The sequence below is a fragment of the Rattus rattus genome, chromosome 3 (genome assembly GCF_011064425.1).
Source record: "Rattus rattus isolate New Zealand chromosome 3, Rrattus_CSIRO_v1, whole genome shotgun sequence".
Lineage (NCBI taxonomy): Eukaryota > Metazoa > Chordata > Mammalia > Rodentia > Muridae > Rattus > Rattus rattus.
In genome coordinates, this window is record NC_046156.1 from 168,970,890 (window position 1) to 168,988,040 (window position 17,151).

The 17,151-nt window shown below is 46.2% G+C and overlaps 1 protein-coding gene across 6 annotated transcripts in view; it reads right to left on the reverse strand.

Moving 5' to 3' along the window:
* The window catches only part of Zfr (zinc finger RNA binding protein), a 62,467-nt gene extending 59,443 nt beyond the window's left edge, over nucleotides 1–3,024 (reverse strand). For 4 of the 6 annotated variants that reach the window (XR_004387399.1, XM_032898768.1, XM_032898767.1 and 1 more), the window contains exons 1-2: nucleotides 2,751–2,885; nucleotides 2,362–2,461 (exon numbers count right to left, since the gene is read on the reverse strand). Coding sequence is in view for 5 of the 6 variants with exons in the window: in XM_032898768.1 (XP_032754659.1) it covers nucleotides 2,362–2,461; nucleotides 2,751–2,787 (137 nt within the window). In the remaining variant the exon portion in view is untranslated. Of the gene's footprint in view, nucleotides 1–2,361; nucleotides 2,462–2,750 lie in introns of all 6 variants that reach the window. The other 2 variants (XM_032898766.1, XM_032898769.1) reach the window with 2 other exon arrangements.
* Nucleotides 3,025–17,151: the final 14,127 nt, after the last annotated feature.

Sequence of the window (17,151 nt, forward strand, 5' to 3'; positions counted from 1 at the left end):
TAAGGAACAGTACATATATGCATACAAACCAAGGTTCTCCACCTCTTAAAGTTCCATTATAACTGTTTCTAACCAGAATCAACAACACCATTAGTATTAATGTTTATTCATCTTCCTCAAACATAGCATTATTGCAATGAATTCTTGTGTTTAAATACCAGAGCTTTTCATATATGCCTATGTAAAAAGACAGTGTCTTAATAATTAGTTCTGGTAATACATGCAGTTAACACCAAGGCTATTTTTTTTTAAAAAGATTTATTTTATTTATATGACTACATTGTAGCTGTCTTCAGACACACCAGAAGAGGGCATTGGATCCCATAACAAATGGTTGTGAGCCACTGTGGTTGCTGGGAATTGAACGCAGGACCTTGAGGAAGAAGAGGTCAGTACTCTTAACCGCTGAGCCATCTCTTCAGCCCCATGGCCTGGATTTATCAAGTTTGCTTAAGCTAGCATTGAAAACATTCTCATAATACTGATTGGACTAAAATAATTTTAAAATCTATACGTCTGAATTTTGGAAAAAAAACTTTAAAAACTGCTCAACACTCCTACTCCTACCTAAACAGTTAAAATGAAAACGTGTTATTCTGTGAATACTAAGAAAAAATATTGTACAAAATGTATAGAAAAATTTAATGGTTAAACAGCATTTTCTAGAATACATGTTATTCATTAGCAGATTTATGGCCACAGAGGCCATTAGCTATCTTGTTTCTCAGAAAAAAAAAAAAAAGAAATTATTTAAGTTGACTATGTTTTCTCCCTTCACAAAACTTTGCTTGTTTAATATCTAAGTCGGTAAAACAAATGACATGCTAATGTCTGAAATGTCCTACGATTTTGCTCTGATAATATAATTCCAGTCATTTTTCTCAGCACTGGCCTCAACAGACTGCCACATTAAGATCGAGGCTTTTAACAATCAGTAAATTATCTATGCCAGCAATATAATGCATTTACAATTTTAACACCTCTTTAAAAAAACAATGGGGGCATTTCATCTATTTTAATTGACAGATTATTTTTTCTTTTTCAGTAATATATAAAGCAGTACCTCTTGTAGTAAATTCTATCTTAGGAGTCCACAAAATCAGGCAATTTCTTTTTCCTTTAGAATTTTCGGCCCCCAAATATTGGCCAGTATCCCATTTTATAGAGGAAACTCAAAAATTATGTTCCAAATGTCATAAAAACCACGAAGCTAGTGTTCCTAAAATTTTGTTTTCCAATGAGCCCCCTTTAAATACATGGCTCGCCTAAAGGTAAATGAGATAAAAAAAAAAAAACCTGTCTGAATTTAACCATGATGAACCTAATGTGCTAAGGTATGCGATATGACGCATACATAATGCTGTAAGCTTACTGCATGAACCAAGAGACTGTCTTACTGATTCATAAACAGTACAATGATATTCCGTTGTGTCTTTCGGTTCTGCCTGCGATAGATGGGACGTATAAGGAATCACAGCTATTTAGTACTGACAGCTATCTGCAGGCAGAGGATTCATCCCGTGCCTTACAACGACTCCGTATACAGCCACTCGCCTTCTTTTCTTTTCCCCAGGGGAAAAAGACCCCAAAGGAGAATCACCGGTCCACCCGAAACCATCCTCAATGGTTACAAAGACTATGGCAACGCATCATCTGCACTAGGAACTTCGCACATCTTTTCCAGTCTAACAGCTAAACAATTCACAGGTGGTTGGCATATTAACATCTCTCCGAGCAAGAAAACCAAAGGGAATGGGATTGATGCAGTGACGCTGGCAAACTGGCAGTTAATTTTAGGGGCTGGGGGGCTGTCGGGGGACCCAGGGCCAAGGTACCGACAAAGACACGTTATTATCTGGGCTCCGGGGGCGTCGCGTAGAGGCCGCTGAGCCTGAGACTCCGCACTCGGTGCGAGGTCCCCTTCGCTCACTCTCTCCATTCCCGGAGCCAAAGGAAGATAAGAGGTGGGGGCTGACAGGGTGGAGGCGGGGACCGGGAAGACGAGGGGCCGGCTGCGGGCGGCTCGGCTCCGCTCCAAGGCCGCGGGAGGCCATTTTACCTCAGTGGCCGTGGAAGGCCCCAGCGGCTCTCCACGTCCCCAACCCTCCGTAGTCATTCCTTCCCCCATCTCTGCCCCTCTGGGGACCGCTCCCTAATGCCAGCCGTACCCGGCGGAGTACGACAGGGCAGGGAAGGGCGGGTGTGGGGAGGTGCAGGGGCCCGACCGCGCCTGCCGCGGGGCCCGGGCTCGGGGCGGTGCGGCGGGGGCGGGGGCGGATACGGCCGCGGGCCGGAGCGTCGGCGGGAGACCGACCGCGAGGCGCGGAGGGAGAGAAAAGGGAGAAGGCGGGGAGCCGTTACCTATACTGGGCCGCAGCCGCCGCCGCCGCCGCCCCGCTGTGGGTGAATCCAAAGTAGTTGCCGGTCGCCATTTTGGCATCTTCCCCCAGCCGGCTGGGCACTGCGGCGGGCACGGAGAGTCAGGTCCCATGGCGGGAGGGCAGCCGTGAAGGGGTCGGGGCGCCGAGGGATGGCAAGGGAGAGAAAAGGGGCCGTGAGAAGCCGCCCTGGCCGGCCGGGCCGCGGCCGCACCGCCGTCCGCCTCCCTCCCCGCACTCCCTCACTCACTCGCACGCCCGGGTGGCGGCCGCCGCCTCCTCCCCGAAGCTGGCCCCAACCCCCGCGCCTACCCGCCGCCCGGGGCCGGGGGAGGGCATGGCAGAGGCCTCCACGGGCCACATTAGACTCACCATAGGTGAAAGAAACTACAGGGCATATGGGAATCATGGGCTCGGGCTGCTGCTGCTGAACTCTGAACTCTCACCCGCTGCCTCCCTCCTCTGCCCCACTCCTCCTCAGCGGAGAACAGACCGCCGCCGCCGGCCGCACAGCGCAAGCGCGCTAGTGCGATGCATCCTGGGAGATGTAGTCCTCACGCCCCACGCCAACCCCCACCCCCACCCCGGGGCTGGCGCAGGGTGCCCCTGAGGGGCAGATTTGTGGGGTGCGGGTGTGGAGTTCCCTCGTGGGACTACTGGCCTAGCCTTATCCCAAGCGATGGTGACTCGCACCCGCTACGGGGCAGCTACAAGGCGGAGGAAGAGCGCCTCGCCCGGCCGCGGGGGAGTGGGGAGCGTGACCAGAGAGAGTGACGTCTGCTGGCCTTTTCGCCGCCTTACTTTTTCACCGGTTTCCTTTACTTTTGCGTCTGCGTTTGTTCTCTGTTTCAGCCCTCCTCTCGCGTTTAATTTCCATTAGCATTTGAGCTGGCCTAATTCCTGTTGCTTGTCACTAGCCTTTGAAAAGGGGAGAGGGAACGAAGGCGGGGGAAGCAGAGGAAGTGCTGCACCAAGCATCTGCCCAGAGCTCTCTGCCTGTCACAGAGGTCATACATTTTGCCAAGCCCCCGCCCTACCTCACAGACTCCTTCAGTCTTTCAGGGCCATGTTGGCTGCCCAACCAGGTGTTGGGCGTTGTAGACGCTAGAAACATGACATGTTGTAGGAGCAAAACAAAATCCCTGTTCATTTCATGTGGAATTTTTGTTCTGGGAAGGCTTATGAGGCACTAGAGCCAAAGACAGAAAATGTGGGTGGGGTTGGAGCTTTAGGAATAAGACAGGACAATTAAGATAGGGGGAGTTCATGCGGTTAGGGCGAGCCCTGGAATAGAGACCAGACAGAACCGAGAAAACCACCCAGGTAGATCAGTGGAGGAAGGACAGGTGGAGGGAAAGTCAATTAGTATCGAGGAAATCATTCTGGCCAGAACTCAGTTAGGGAAGGACCAGTTCAAAGGTCATTGTGAGGGTGCCAGATTTACTGCGTGTGACACACACCTATACTCCCATCATTGGGGAGGCTGGGACAGGAGATGTCTGAGAGAGTTCTAGGCATGCTTACACTACAGAAGGAGACTTGGTCTTAAAAAGAAAATACCCACCTATCCACTCCTACCTGTGCGCCAAAAGGTGCCAGATCTCTCTGGGTAAGGATCAATATAAACAGTACTCTACTGCCTGCAACCTTGTCTTCAGTCTTCATTACAGATGCTTTCCTTTATCCCTTTATTTTCACAGTCCATTTCAGTCGTCCCTCCCCCACCTCACACACCCTTTTCTTCTCTACTGCTGGGGATGGAGCTGATCTGAGCTACTGCTTGTGCCCCACCCCCATTTACAGTCCTATTTACTATTGATTCTTTAGGCGGGTCTCGCTAGCTGGTCTGAAGACTTGGCACTTCATTTCCTGCACCAGCCACTGGAGTGTATGGGCTCAGTCCTCTCCAGACTGATTCTGTCATCTTGCTTTTACCCTGCTTCCACCAAGGCGTAAGAAGAAGAGTCCCACCTCACCTCTTACCTCCATGGCCATCCACCAGCCACTGCTGCTTATCTTGTCTTAAAGTCAGATGTGAACTTTAAAATACCCACAGTGAATCAGAACTCACCTATGAAAATCAGCGCTTTATTCTACCTTTCTTTCAAAGCAGAAACAATGCCTCAATCTTTATTGGTGTCAACCCCCACACCTCCTACAACAGTACAGGTTCCGAGAACCTGCCTGATCTGTCCTTTGACTCATTTCAAAGAGAAAATGTAGCGCATTTGGGAAAAATCAGTGTCATTGTTTTTGAGAACATTGATGTTTCCCAATTGTGTTGCTAAGGGGGACAAAATCTACTAGAACTGCACTGAAAAAGTGGCTTGCCTTGAACTTTACAGAACAGTAAGCCTCCAGGCAGACTGCAGCTGCTTTCATAAGTCTCACCACTAGTAAGCTCTTTGCATTAACTGGGAGGAGAAGAGTCAGGTCATTGTTGAGATTCTGTTGAGGCTGATTTTCTGTTTGGCTCCTCGTCTGGAGAGGATAGAGTGTGTTGATAACTTCTCAAGGAGAGAACACTGAACTCCAAGTAGAAACTGGCTTCTTTGCAGTGATTGGCCTTAGGGGTGTGGCAGTGGTGAACATCACATTGGGTGCAATGGCACTGTTCTCAGAGGCAGGCTAGCCTACAGGAAGTATTTTAGTTTGCCCTCACCTTGGGCTTGTTTAGGAAAGATGTTTTGGAGCAGACTGAAATAAAAAAGATCTGGGTCTTGGGGGAGCTAACAGTGGAATGTTCTGGTTAAATGTTACTTAACTTTTTGGAATCTCTTTTTTCTTTTTTCTTTTTTTTTTTTTTTTCCGGAGCTGGGGACCAAACCCAGGGCCTTGCATTGCTAGGCAAGTGCTCTACCACTGAGCTAAATCCCCAACCCTTGGAATCTCTTAAAATAGGAATATCAGGGGCTGGAGAGATGGCTCAGCGGTTAAGAGCACCCGACTGCTCTTCCAGAGGTCATGAGTTCAATTCCCAGCAACCACATGGTGGCTCACAACCATCTGTAAAGAGATCTGGTGCCCTCTTCTGGTGTATCTGAAGACAGCTACAGTGTACTTATATATAATAAATGAATAAATCTTTTTTAAAAAAAAAGGAATATCAACATCTTCACGTGGGCCAGTGAGATGGCTCAACAGGTAAAAGCTCTTGCTGTCAAGCTTGATGACACCAGGCAGGTAAAACATGTCCTCTGACCCTCACTCTGCTGTCACACGTATACACAGTCATACGCTAAATAAGTAATAAAAAGTATTCTTCAGAGTGCTGTGGTAAGGGTTATATGGGACTGATGTAAAGCAGCATCTAGACTGTTTATTCAAAACAAAAGCAAACCAAAACTAGGACCCTGAGAGATGGCTCAGCGGGATTACGGTGCTTGCTGTGCAGTCATGGAGGCTCAAGGAAAGATGGAGCTCATGAAAGGTAGGAGGAGTGATCCGACTCCACAAGGTTGTCCTCTAACCTCTGCATATGTCCTTGGCTTTTACACACACACACACACACACACACACACACACACACACACACACCAAACAAGCAAGGCTGTATTTCTTTTTAAAACCAACCTTCTTGTAAGTAAATACTCCTTGCAGAATATCCACCTACAATCCTAGAACTTAGGGCTTCAAGCTCAAGGAGTCACAGAATACCCAGCCAGGCAACAGGGCACCATACAAATCCCCTGGGCTAACAACCGGAAACAGAATTGACTGGAGCTGAGGATGCAACTGAGTTGGTAGAGTGCTTGCCTAAGCTGGCATTCATGAAGTTCTGGCTTTGAGCCCTATCACCATGTAAACTGAGCACAATTGATGACCCCTGTAATCTCAGCCCCGGAAAGCTAGAAACAGGAGGGTCAGATGTTTAAGGCCATCCTTGGCTACATAGGAAGTTGAGACTGACCTGGGCTACATGAGATCCTACTTCCAAACAAAACAGCATTGGCATCAAATAGGTAACTGAGCGAGATAGAGAGAGACCCAGTCCATGACGAATAAGCCTGAGGGTCAGAGTGTGGATCCTAGGCACCCCATGGAAAGGCTTCTGGGGCCTACATCTGCAGCCCCAGCTCTAGGGAAGGGGAGAAGGCAGAACTAGAATACAACAGGAAGATCCCTGGACTCTCTGCCTAGCTAGTCCAACCAGAGAGGCTCACTTCAGCTTCAGTTTAAAAAAAAAAAAAAGCCTCAAACTATGAGGTGGAGAGCGACTAAGAAAGCCATCTGACATCCACCACACACATGCACATATGCATATGCATACACCCTCACAAGCGCACACATAGGAACTACATAGGCAAATACACAAAGAAATGCTTGACTGAAGGCAGCTACCCATGCTATAGAACTTCATTTTACCTGGTCAAGGTCCGTGCTTTTCATCCTCCTCAGGACAAAGCTGACTTCCAAGTTTAAAGCCTTTCCGTACGCTGGCCTTCCTGCTTATGCATCGTCTATACTCCATATTCTCATCATTTCAACAACCTTGACCTCCTGTTTTCATGCCTCATCCCCACCCCACTACCACAGGGCATCTTACAATCTCCTTGCCTAGAATTGTTGCTATCTAAGGTAAATCGTTGCTTTACCTTAGATAGTCCTCTTGTGTGGAGGCCTAAACTCAACGCGGTCAGCCCTCCGCATCCCTCCATGATGTCCCCTCTGTGACCTCTTCAATTGATCAGATTGTTATGCTCTCAGTGCAATGCAGTTTTCCTTAGTTGCCTCGTCACCGCTACAACTTTATTGTGTGATGGTTCTGTGGGTGTTCTCCCACCAAACTATGATCTTTCTGAGGGCAGAGCGCCAATACCGAATGCCTAGTTACAAGTCACCAGAAAGCACTTGAAGAATCATCAAACCAGGGGCTGGGGATTTTGCTCAGTGGTAGAGCGCTTACCTAGGAAGTGCAAGGCCCTGGGTTCGGCCCCCAGCTCCGAAAAAAAAGAACCAAAAAAAAAAAAAAAAGAATCATCAAACCAGAGGACGCACAACTTAATCATGCTTTGATGATTCAGAATGTCAGTGCTGGATTCCCACAGTTCTTGAGGTTATAATTAGGAACCTCAACTAGCATCCGAAGACAAATTAGGAAATGTTAATTGGCAGTTCTGTTAGCCACAAGGTGGAGCTAGCCTGAGAAAGCCTATCTTCAACTGCACCTTTGAGGCCTGGTTTCCTGAAAGACCTTGTGGGATACAGACACACCAGGCAGAAAGCAGGTCACGTTAGCTACTATGTATCAAGAATATCTAGAGGAGTGTTGGTTGGTTTTAGTCAGTTTGACATAAACCTACACATATTTGGGAAGAGAGAATCTTAGTTGAAAAAAATGACTCCAGAACATTCTCTTGTAGGCGAGTCCGTGGGCTCTGTGTTGATAAATGATTGCTGTGGAGAGGCCCAGCTCACTGTGGGTGTGGTGCCATTTCTAGGCTGGTGATCCTTGGTGCTAAGCAGTGCTCCCCCATGGTTTATGTTTCCCCAGGTTCCTGCCTTGAGTCCCTGCCCTGAGTTACCCCAGTGATAGAATGTGATCTGAGAGTCGTAAGATCAAATCTTTTTCCCCCATGCTACTTTGAGACATGGTGTTTTTGTCACAGAAATAACAACTCTGAACTAGAGTGAATAAGAGCTAGACTTGGGGCCAGCCTTTGCTAAAATGTGAGTTTTAGACAAGTTTGCCCTGTGGAGTGAGACTATCTCCTATTACCCTCTCAAAAGAAAGACTGCATTTCACATAGTGTGAGAATCACTCCTTTAATGTATTTAATTCAATGACATTTAATACATTCCCTAAGGTATAGAACTCCCACAACTAACTTCACTGTAGTAATCAATTCTTTACCCATTAGCAGCCATGTGTTTTCACTTTCTCCCAACCCCTGATTGGGTATTTGTTTTTCAAATTTTAGGGATCCAACCCAGCCCTCCTCCCCTATTTTTCTTCCCTATGTGGCCCAGCCTAGGCTGGTGCTTACAATGTAACAAAGACGGGCAATGATCCTCCAACCTCAGCTTCCTGTGGGGATTACACAGTGTACACCCCAGGTCTGGCCACAAAAGTACTTTCTATCTGTATGGATTTGTGTACTTTGGACACATGGAATAGACTTTAAGGATGTGTCTTTTTGGTCTAGTTCTATTCACTTAGCATAGAATTTCGAAGCCCAGTTTTCGAGTTTTGAGAGAGTCTTTCTCTCTAGCCCAGGCTGGAGTCTTTTTTTCTCAAGTTCTGTGACTGTGGATGTGCTTGGTGCACATGCACGGAAGTTCTTGTTCTCTGTTCCCGTTTCTGCTGATTCATACCTAGGAGGAGAATGTTGCTATACCTGGTTGAAGCAGGGCTTCATGATGTAGCCAGCCTAGGGTGGCATCCGATGTACAGCAATTCTCCCCCCTCAGGTTCAGGACTGTTGGAATGATAAGCGTGTGCCATCGTGCCCTGGTTTTTCTTGTTTTTTAGTGGCTAAATTTTTCTTCATCGCCCTGCCCCAGTTCTTCCCTAGTTCATGCACGCCTTGCCCAAGGCTACTTAAGCATCTACTGATCTTTTCATAAGGGTTGGCTCCCCTAAGCCCATCTTTATAGAGCTATAAGGAATCTAAGGTTTTTTTTTTTTAAGTGGCACTTTACGAAATGCCACATACATTATAACACATCATCTCCATTGGTTCTTTAAAATCACAGTGAGCTAGGTAGAGGCAGATTTTAAATTTTATAGGCTTTCATATTGACTCCATCATGCCAACCCTTTATGATATACTGTAACCCCAAAACACATCTGAGGAAACTCTCAAAACTGTCTGAAAACTTGAAGATTTCCACATCTCTAAAACAAGAACATGTGATCTTGGCAGTGGGTCACCAGCTATGTTTGTTCCCAGTCTTTGTGCCTGTGGCTGTTTCTCACTTCTCAACTCCTAGAACATTCGTCATTGTCTCCCTAGTTAGCCTCCCATACTTTGCATTCCCCAACACTCATAAACGTATTATTCCTAGCTGTGTATCTCTCTTCCTCTCAGGAAAGAACATAAGTTCCTCTGCTGGGTCAGGAACTACGTTTGACCGCTGAGTTTCTGATGCCTGCGACCACACCTAGAAGTAGGCACTTACTTGACAGCACATATTAAAGACATATGTCTTTAATACCTTCCACCACCACCACCCACTGTGATAACAGGCACATAAGTAAATACCAACCTAGTTTTGTCCTCCTGGCTCCCTTGATATTCTAACTCTCGGTGTTCACTGCCAAGTCTCAATACCAAACACTAGTGTTATAAAGGGTTTCATTGTGTCGGTAGTACATTCTTAAGAATTTGAAGAACTTGAAGAACTCAATACAGTCATGAGGAATGACTATTTAAAGGCATGGAGGGGCTGGGCTGCAACTTGGTAGCACTAGTGTGCACATAGATTCTATCCCCAGCACTGCTAAAAATATATTAAGTTATAAAAATAAATACAGCTGGAAGAAACTCAGCCACTGTGTTCTCACCTAGATACTGATAACCATATCAATAAGCAAAAGGCATATTGATTTAGAGCCACGCTCTAGAGCCGTCCTATCCAACAGAATTTTATTTCAATATGAAATTATTCTCTAACTGCTCAACATGGTGACCAATACTGAGTATTTGAAGTGCAACTAGTGTTGCAGAAACTATATTAATTTAAATTTAAAGACTTACATGTGACTAGTGACTTCTCTATGGGACAGTATAGTAGCAGAGTCTGATGATCCAAGTTCAAATCCCAGTAGTACTAGCTGACAATGACCTTTAGTGTGGAGTGTGTGTGTGTGTGTGGGGGGTGTGTGTGGTGTGTGTGTGTGGTGTGTGGTGTGTGTGGTATATGTGTGTGTGGTATGTGTGTGGGGTGTGTGGGGTGTGTGTGTGGTGTGTGTGGTGTGTGTGTGGTGTGTGTGGTGTGTGTGTGTGTGTGTGTGTGTGTGTGTGTGTGTGTGTGTGTGTGTGTGTGTGTGTGTGTGGTGTGTGTGGTGTGTGTGTGTGTGTGGTTATGTGTGTGGTGTGTGTGTGTGTGTGTGTGTGGTGTGTGTGTGTGTGTGTGTGTGGTGTGTGTGTGTGTGTGTGTGTGTGTGTGGTGTGTGTGTGTGTGGTGTGTGTGTGTGTGTGTGTGTGTGTGGTGTGTGTGTGTGTGTGTGTGTGTGTGTGTGGTGTGTGTGTGGTGTGTGTGGTGTGTGTGGTGTGTGTGTGTGTGTGGTTTGTGTGTGTGTGTGTGTGGTTTTGTGTGTGTGGTGTGTGTGTGTGTGTGTGTGTGTGTGTGGTGTGTGTGTGTGTGTGTGTGTGTGTGGTGTGTGTGTGTGTGTGTGTGTGTGTGTGTGTGTGTGTGGTGTGTGTGTGTGTGTGTGTGTGTGTGTGTGTGTGTTGTGTGGTTGTGTGTGTGTGGTGTGTGTGTGTGTGTGTGTGTGTGGTGTGTGTGGTGTGTGTGTGTGTGTGTGTGTGTGTGTGTGGTGTGTGTGGTGTGTGTGTGGTGTGTGTGTGGTGTGTGTGTGGTGTGTGTGTGTGTGTGTGTGTGTGTGTGTGTGTGTGTGTGTGTGTGTGTGGTGTGTGTGTGTGGTGTGTGTGTGTGTGTGTGTGTGTGTGTGTGGTGTGTGTGTGTGTGGTGTGTGTGTGTGTGTGTGTGTGTGTGTGTGTGTGTGTGTGGTGTGTGTGTGTGTGTGTGTGGTGTGTGTGTGTGGTGTGTGTGTGTGTGTGTGTGTGTGTGTGTGTGTGTGTGTGTGTGTGTGTGTGTGTGTGTGGTGTGTGTGTGTGTGTGTGTGTGTGTGTGTGTGTGTGTGTGTGGTGTGTGTGTGTGTGTGTGGTGTGTGTGTGTGTGGTGTGTGTGTGTGTGTGTGTGTGTGTGGTGTGTGTGTGTGTGGTGTGTGTGTGTGGTGTGTGTGTGTGGTGTGTGGTGTGTGTGTATGTGTATTGTGTGCGTGGTGTGTTTGTGGGGGGTGTGGCGTGAGTGTGTGTGGTGTGTGTTGCTGTGCATTGGACTATTGTGCATGCTTGGCAAGTACTCCACCACTGAGCTTCATCACAGTCCTGATATCATAACTTTGTCCTAATTCCTTGGCATCCTTCTGCTCTCTCCTCACCAGGAGCTCTTTTAACCGTATATGAGGGCTGGTTTGACAGCTCACAAGGTGCTGCTGCTTGCTGCCAAGCCTGATGGCCTGTGCTCTGTCACCAGGAGCCACACGGTGGGAAGAGAGTGAGCTCAGGTTGTCTTCCGGCCTCTACACATGCACGCCTCTCTCTCTCTCTCTCTCTCTCTCTCTCTCTCTCTCTCTCTCTCTCTCACACACACCATATATATATATATATATATATATATATAAACATTTAAGAGATAGTCTATAAGTGTATCATCAAAGCTAGTAATATAATGTCTCTAAATCATTCTCTGACTCTAATACGCCTGTCTTCCTCTTGGGATCTTTGACTCTGGATAATTCAGGATCACCTTACTCATATCTTCAGAGTTCCTTTGCTGTGAACAATGGTGTGGATTGGTCTATGGGGGGAGGGCCTCAGGTACTTCCTGTGACCTTTCTGAAAGGTTCGTAATGTATCTGGACTTGCTTGGCATAACTTTCTCCTGTCTTTTTTTTTTTTTTTTGCTTTATTCAATTCCTTTTAATATTCCAAAGCCATGTTTAAGTCTAGTAACACAAACCTCTCTTATTCTAATTTCTTAGATTATATATGTATACTTTTACACAAATGGAATAATATCTTCCAGGGCTCCACAGATGACTCAGTGGTTAAGAACATTAAGTATGGTTCATATACTATGCATATAGACACAAGAACACTATATGCAGATATGTGAATTGTTACAATTTTTAACCTTATTTTACCCCAGAACCTGGTCATCTGGCAAACCCATTGCTCATGCTTGTTTCTAAGTCTAGCTCCATGCGTGGACCGTCTTTCCATGGGGAGTGAATGATAAAGTACACTCTGTAGCCCTGCCTTTGACCCTGCATTTCAGGTGCTCACTTTGGCAGCATGTGTACTAAAATTAGAACACCGTGTCTCCTTAAGTGCCCCCAAGTGGAACACCAGGACAACAGTCATAGACACTGCTGGCTCATGCCAGCTTGTGACTGACCACTGACTCAGGCCCTGATTTCTTCCTTGTTTGCCTTTTTCATAGGGAACCCTCATGGGGTTACACAAATAGCTCCAAGGAGAGGGTGCAAGGAAAAAGGATCTGTTACAATGGCATTCTGGAACTTTCTTTCCTCTCTTTCTCTTTCCTCTCTTTCTCCCTCTCCTTCCTTCCTTCCCTTTTCTTTCTTCTTTCTGTATTGAGGATTGAATCTAGAGCGTCATATGGGTTTCTACCACTGAGATACACTGCCTCCCCCTTTTTTATACTTCAAGACAGGGTCTACCAGAGCTGAACTTGGCCTTAGGGTCACTCCAGTGCTGGCAGCTCTTCCATTTATAAGCCTGCTGCCTCAGCCTCCTGAATACCTGGCATTGCAGGTCTATGCCACCAGGCTCTGAGATTCTGGGTCATTTGCTTTCATAGACTCATTAGTGCTAGTGAACTGACCCACCCTGATATGTCCACATGTATGTTTGCATGTCTGCCGGGGATTCTGTTTTGGAATGCTGAACATGTTTAATTTTGTGGTTTGGAAATCAGATTCTCTTTGATTTGTGGTTGGCAGTTCTCATTGTCTGAGGGAACGTAATGTCTCCTGGGGGTTGGGTACTTTTAAGTGTGCCTCCGGGGGGCTCATGTGTTAGAAGCTTGATCCTCAGTGAACACGCAGTGTTGAGATGGAGCCTTAAGAGGACGGGCCTGGTGGTGCTGCTTAGCTCACACGGAGTTGGAAGAGATGGAAATAGCTCTCTCAGGCCCTCTGAGTTTCAGGAGTACAAATTGTATGCCATTCCCTTGCTTCTGGCTTTGAGTTGTGACCTTTTTTTCAACCATGTGCTTCCCACAGTGTGGCCTTGCCCACTCTCATCTGCTAAGGCTCTGCACAATGTCACTCTGCCCACCACCCACCACGTGATGATGCTGGTGCTTACCCTTGAATCTCTAGAGCAGTGAGCTACGCAACCATTTTTTATTTCATAAATTTAACTGCCTCGGGTTTTTTGTTATAGTAATGAATTAAGAATGAATGCTATAGGGTTTCCTACTCAGTGGTTCAGTTTCTACCAGGTCCTAGAACCTTCTCAGGTGTAGATTCTTACCTGGATGAGAAGCTGCTGACAGAATTGACATAGTCTAACTATAACATCTTCAGGGTTTTGTGCTTGATTTTGCTGTTGGTGCTCGCTACAGGACTGAATGTTTGTCTGCCACAGACATTTCCAGTATTGCTGTGTCCTCAGCTCACAGTGCCTGTGGCATAGCCACTGGAACCGGAACTTGGATCTGCTTCATTGCTTTTCCATGATGATTCATACTAAAACAGGCCTTTACAGACATAGAAGAGTGCATCAGGAATGGTAGGGCCACCTCTGGGGTCCTAGTAGCTGCAAAAGCATCTCCTGCAGGAGGACCTAATTGAGGACTGCCTGAGAGACCAAGGATTGCTGGCAGGCAATGCCAGCCAATCGGGACCTGCTGTTTAGAAGAGATGCTTTCCTTGGAACCAATGGAGCATGTGTGAAGGGTATTAAATGAGCTTACTGCGGCACGAACCACCACAGCCCAGTGGATAAATCTTAGTTTTTAAAGTCACGTTTTCTTTATTTCTTTTGTGTACCTGCGTATGGACACGCATGTGTTACAGTATACCTGTGACAGTCAGAGGACACATGCAAGAAGTTGGTTCTCGACCCAACTGCCCCACCAAGTGTGTGTGTTTATGTATATACATATATACGTATATACGTATTTATATACATATACTACATTTAATTATAATGTGTTGCCATGGAATCACTTTTCTTCTTTTTGCTTAGAAACTTCTCTTTAAAATTACTTTAAAATTTATTTATTGTGCGCGTATGTGTCTGTGCATGTGCACGTGTATGTGCATACCTCACACACATGGAGACTAGATTAGAACTTGTGAGAGTCAATTCTTTCCTTCTACCATGGGGGTCCTGCGAGCCTAATTCAGGCCCTCAGGCTGGACAGCAAGCACTCTTACCCGCTGAGCCATCTTGCCAGCCTCAGACTTCTCATCTCTGTAAAGCAACGGCACATTTGTGCTTCTAGGCAACTGAAAAACATTTCCATGTTGGAGAGTCTAAATCCAATGTTTCTCCAACTTCCTGAGGCTAAGGACCACCTCCGGCTTCCTCTATCAGAACAGATCCCTGAGTCCCAGTTTAGTCTCACTAAACCAGCATTCCAGGGCTTTTGGGATGGCAAGCATAGGTTGTAAAACGCGTTGCACAAGCCGAGTGTGTCCTCTCCCCTCCCCAATAGGTCTTACTGACTAGGAAGCTGGGGCGCACTGTCCTCAAGTCACATGTCCTTTTCCTTTTTTTTTTTTTTTTTTTTTCCGGAGCTGGGGACCAACCCAGGGCCTAGCGCTTCCTAGGCAAGCGCTCTACCACTGAGCTAAATCCCCAACCCCAAGTCACATGTCCTAACCCCAGTGCTATATACTTTATAGATCTTTTCTCCCCCCAAAACTCACAAGTTGGGAGCTTGAGCCCCAATACCACCCAATGAGAGTTGCTCAGAGCTGATAGGTTAAAGTCACTGATATAATTCAGATTTAAAATGTGCCCCAAAGACCCACAAAGGAAAGACATAGACGCTCAGATTTGTACCGTTTGGATGCATTGGAAGCCTAAGAGGATATGCTTAGTGGGGCGTCTTAGGTCACCGGGCATATGTCCTCAAAGAGGAGTGTGGGTCACTGCTTCCCTTGTCTCTCTTGCTTCCTGGCTTCCGCGATGTATGTAGCTTCCTCTGCCAGGTTCCCCTCACAACGGACTGCTTGCTGCAGTCTCAGAGTAACAGGGCCAACTGGACATGGCCTAAAACTTTGAAACCAAAAGCCAAAACAAACCTTTCTTCTTCTTATGTTCATTCTGTCGGGTATTTTGTTACAGAAATAAAAAGGTGATTAATAAAGCAACTATAAGGAAGGCTTGCGAAAGTGAGTTCTTTTTATTTTTTTATTTTTTATTTTGCCATATGAGGATACACAGTTCTTCGCCTTCCGTCTTCCATCACATAATGACAGTGGGGAGATATTTACCAGATGCTGGCCCCTTAATATTACGGCCTCCAAAGCCATGGGCCAATACATTTCTACTCACTGTGAACTACTGAGTCTACAAAACACAGAGTACAACAGAGAAACTGAGTAACTGACTAGAGTCCCGTGTCTATACTTCCCCAGGCACAGGCTGCTTGCAGAAGGAACCAGAGGTCGGTGAATCTGAGAGGCAAGAGAGACCGTACTTTTTTCATTACTTGCTCTTGTGGTAGCTATAAAAAGTTGTCACTACATAACAAATTAATCTTTCAATTTAAAACTTAGTTCTGCTACACTGATTTGCATCTATCTTTGAAATACAGTCATTTGTACCTTGGCTTTCCTCATTCCCACCTACCTTGAAGTCTGCTTTCTAACTGTCAAGCAGCCCCCTTGTTTCTCCTTCCTCTGCCTTCCCAGACTCCTCCTACTCCAGCAGTAGCTGGGCTGGAGGCCAGGAGCCTCTGAGCAATCCCTTCCTCCACCTGGAGGAGGCTGAAGCAAGCCATCCATTTCACAAGATGGAGTGGGAAGAGGTCTAGAACTGCCTCCTGTGCTTGGCTGAGAGCCTCTGTGGCCTGTCTTGTAAGATTTACCAGTGGTGGCCCTAAGCAGGGCCCACCCCGAGTGTATCCAACTGCCCGCCTAAGTGGTGCTGGGCCCTGAATGCATTCAGAAGGGACATGAATGTTAGCATGGCCACGGTAGCATTCTGCTAGTTTTGTGTAGCAAAGTCTCACACTCCTATAGATGACATTCTCGGTGATCTGGGGTTAGAAGAAAACAATGCAATATTGAAACAAGAGAGTGTGCAACAAGTAAAACTGCCAGGAACCTGCTGGAGATGCCAGGTGTTCCGTTCGTCTTGGAGAACTACTTCTTGGAATCCATTCACTAAAGTTCAGTGATGCATGTGGCCCAGACATATTTCAGGAATATGTTTATATACTTACTAACGGATATACCCAAGAGTGTCCACAGAAACAACCATTCAAATCAGTCCCCGGTTGGACACTACTCGAGTGTTCACTAGTAGTCAAATGGTCAAATAAGTTCTCTTCATACAGCAGAACCACTGGCAACACGAATGAAGGATCTACGGCCCTGTGGATGACTCTTGGAGATGTAACTTTAACCTCCAAACAGGTACACAGTCTACATTGTTGTTTGCATCAAGTTTGAAAGATGAGTAACATCCGACCCTGTTGTAAGTCTAACTAGTTGGTGCAAAGTGATTGGGAAAGGACTGAGTAATGTTTTAGAGTTCATTAAGGGCATGGGTAACATAAAATTTTAATTTATAAAAGTGTACTCCATAGAAAGTCATTAAATTAATTCATGATTGATATATCCTTGACTGCACCTTTACTTTAACATAAGGGTTACTTTGTTAAAGAATAATTAATATTAATTGTTCCACAGAACAATGGTTCTTTATCAGTCTTAAATCTGTTTTTTTTTTTTCTTTTTTTTTGGAGCTGGGGACCGAACCCAGGGCCTTGCGGTTGCTAGGCAAGCGCTCTACCACTGAGCTAAATCCCCAACCCCCTTAAATCTGTTTTGCTTCAC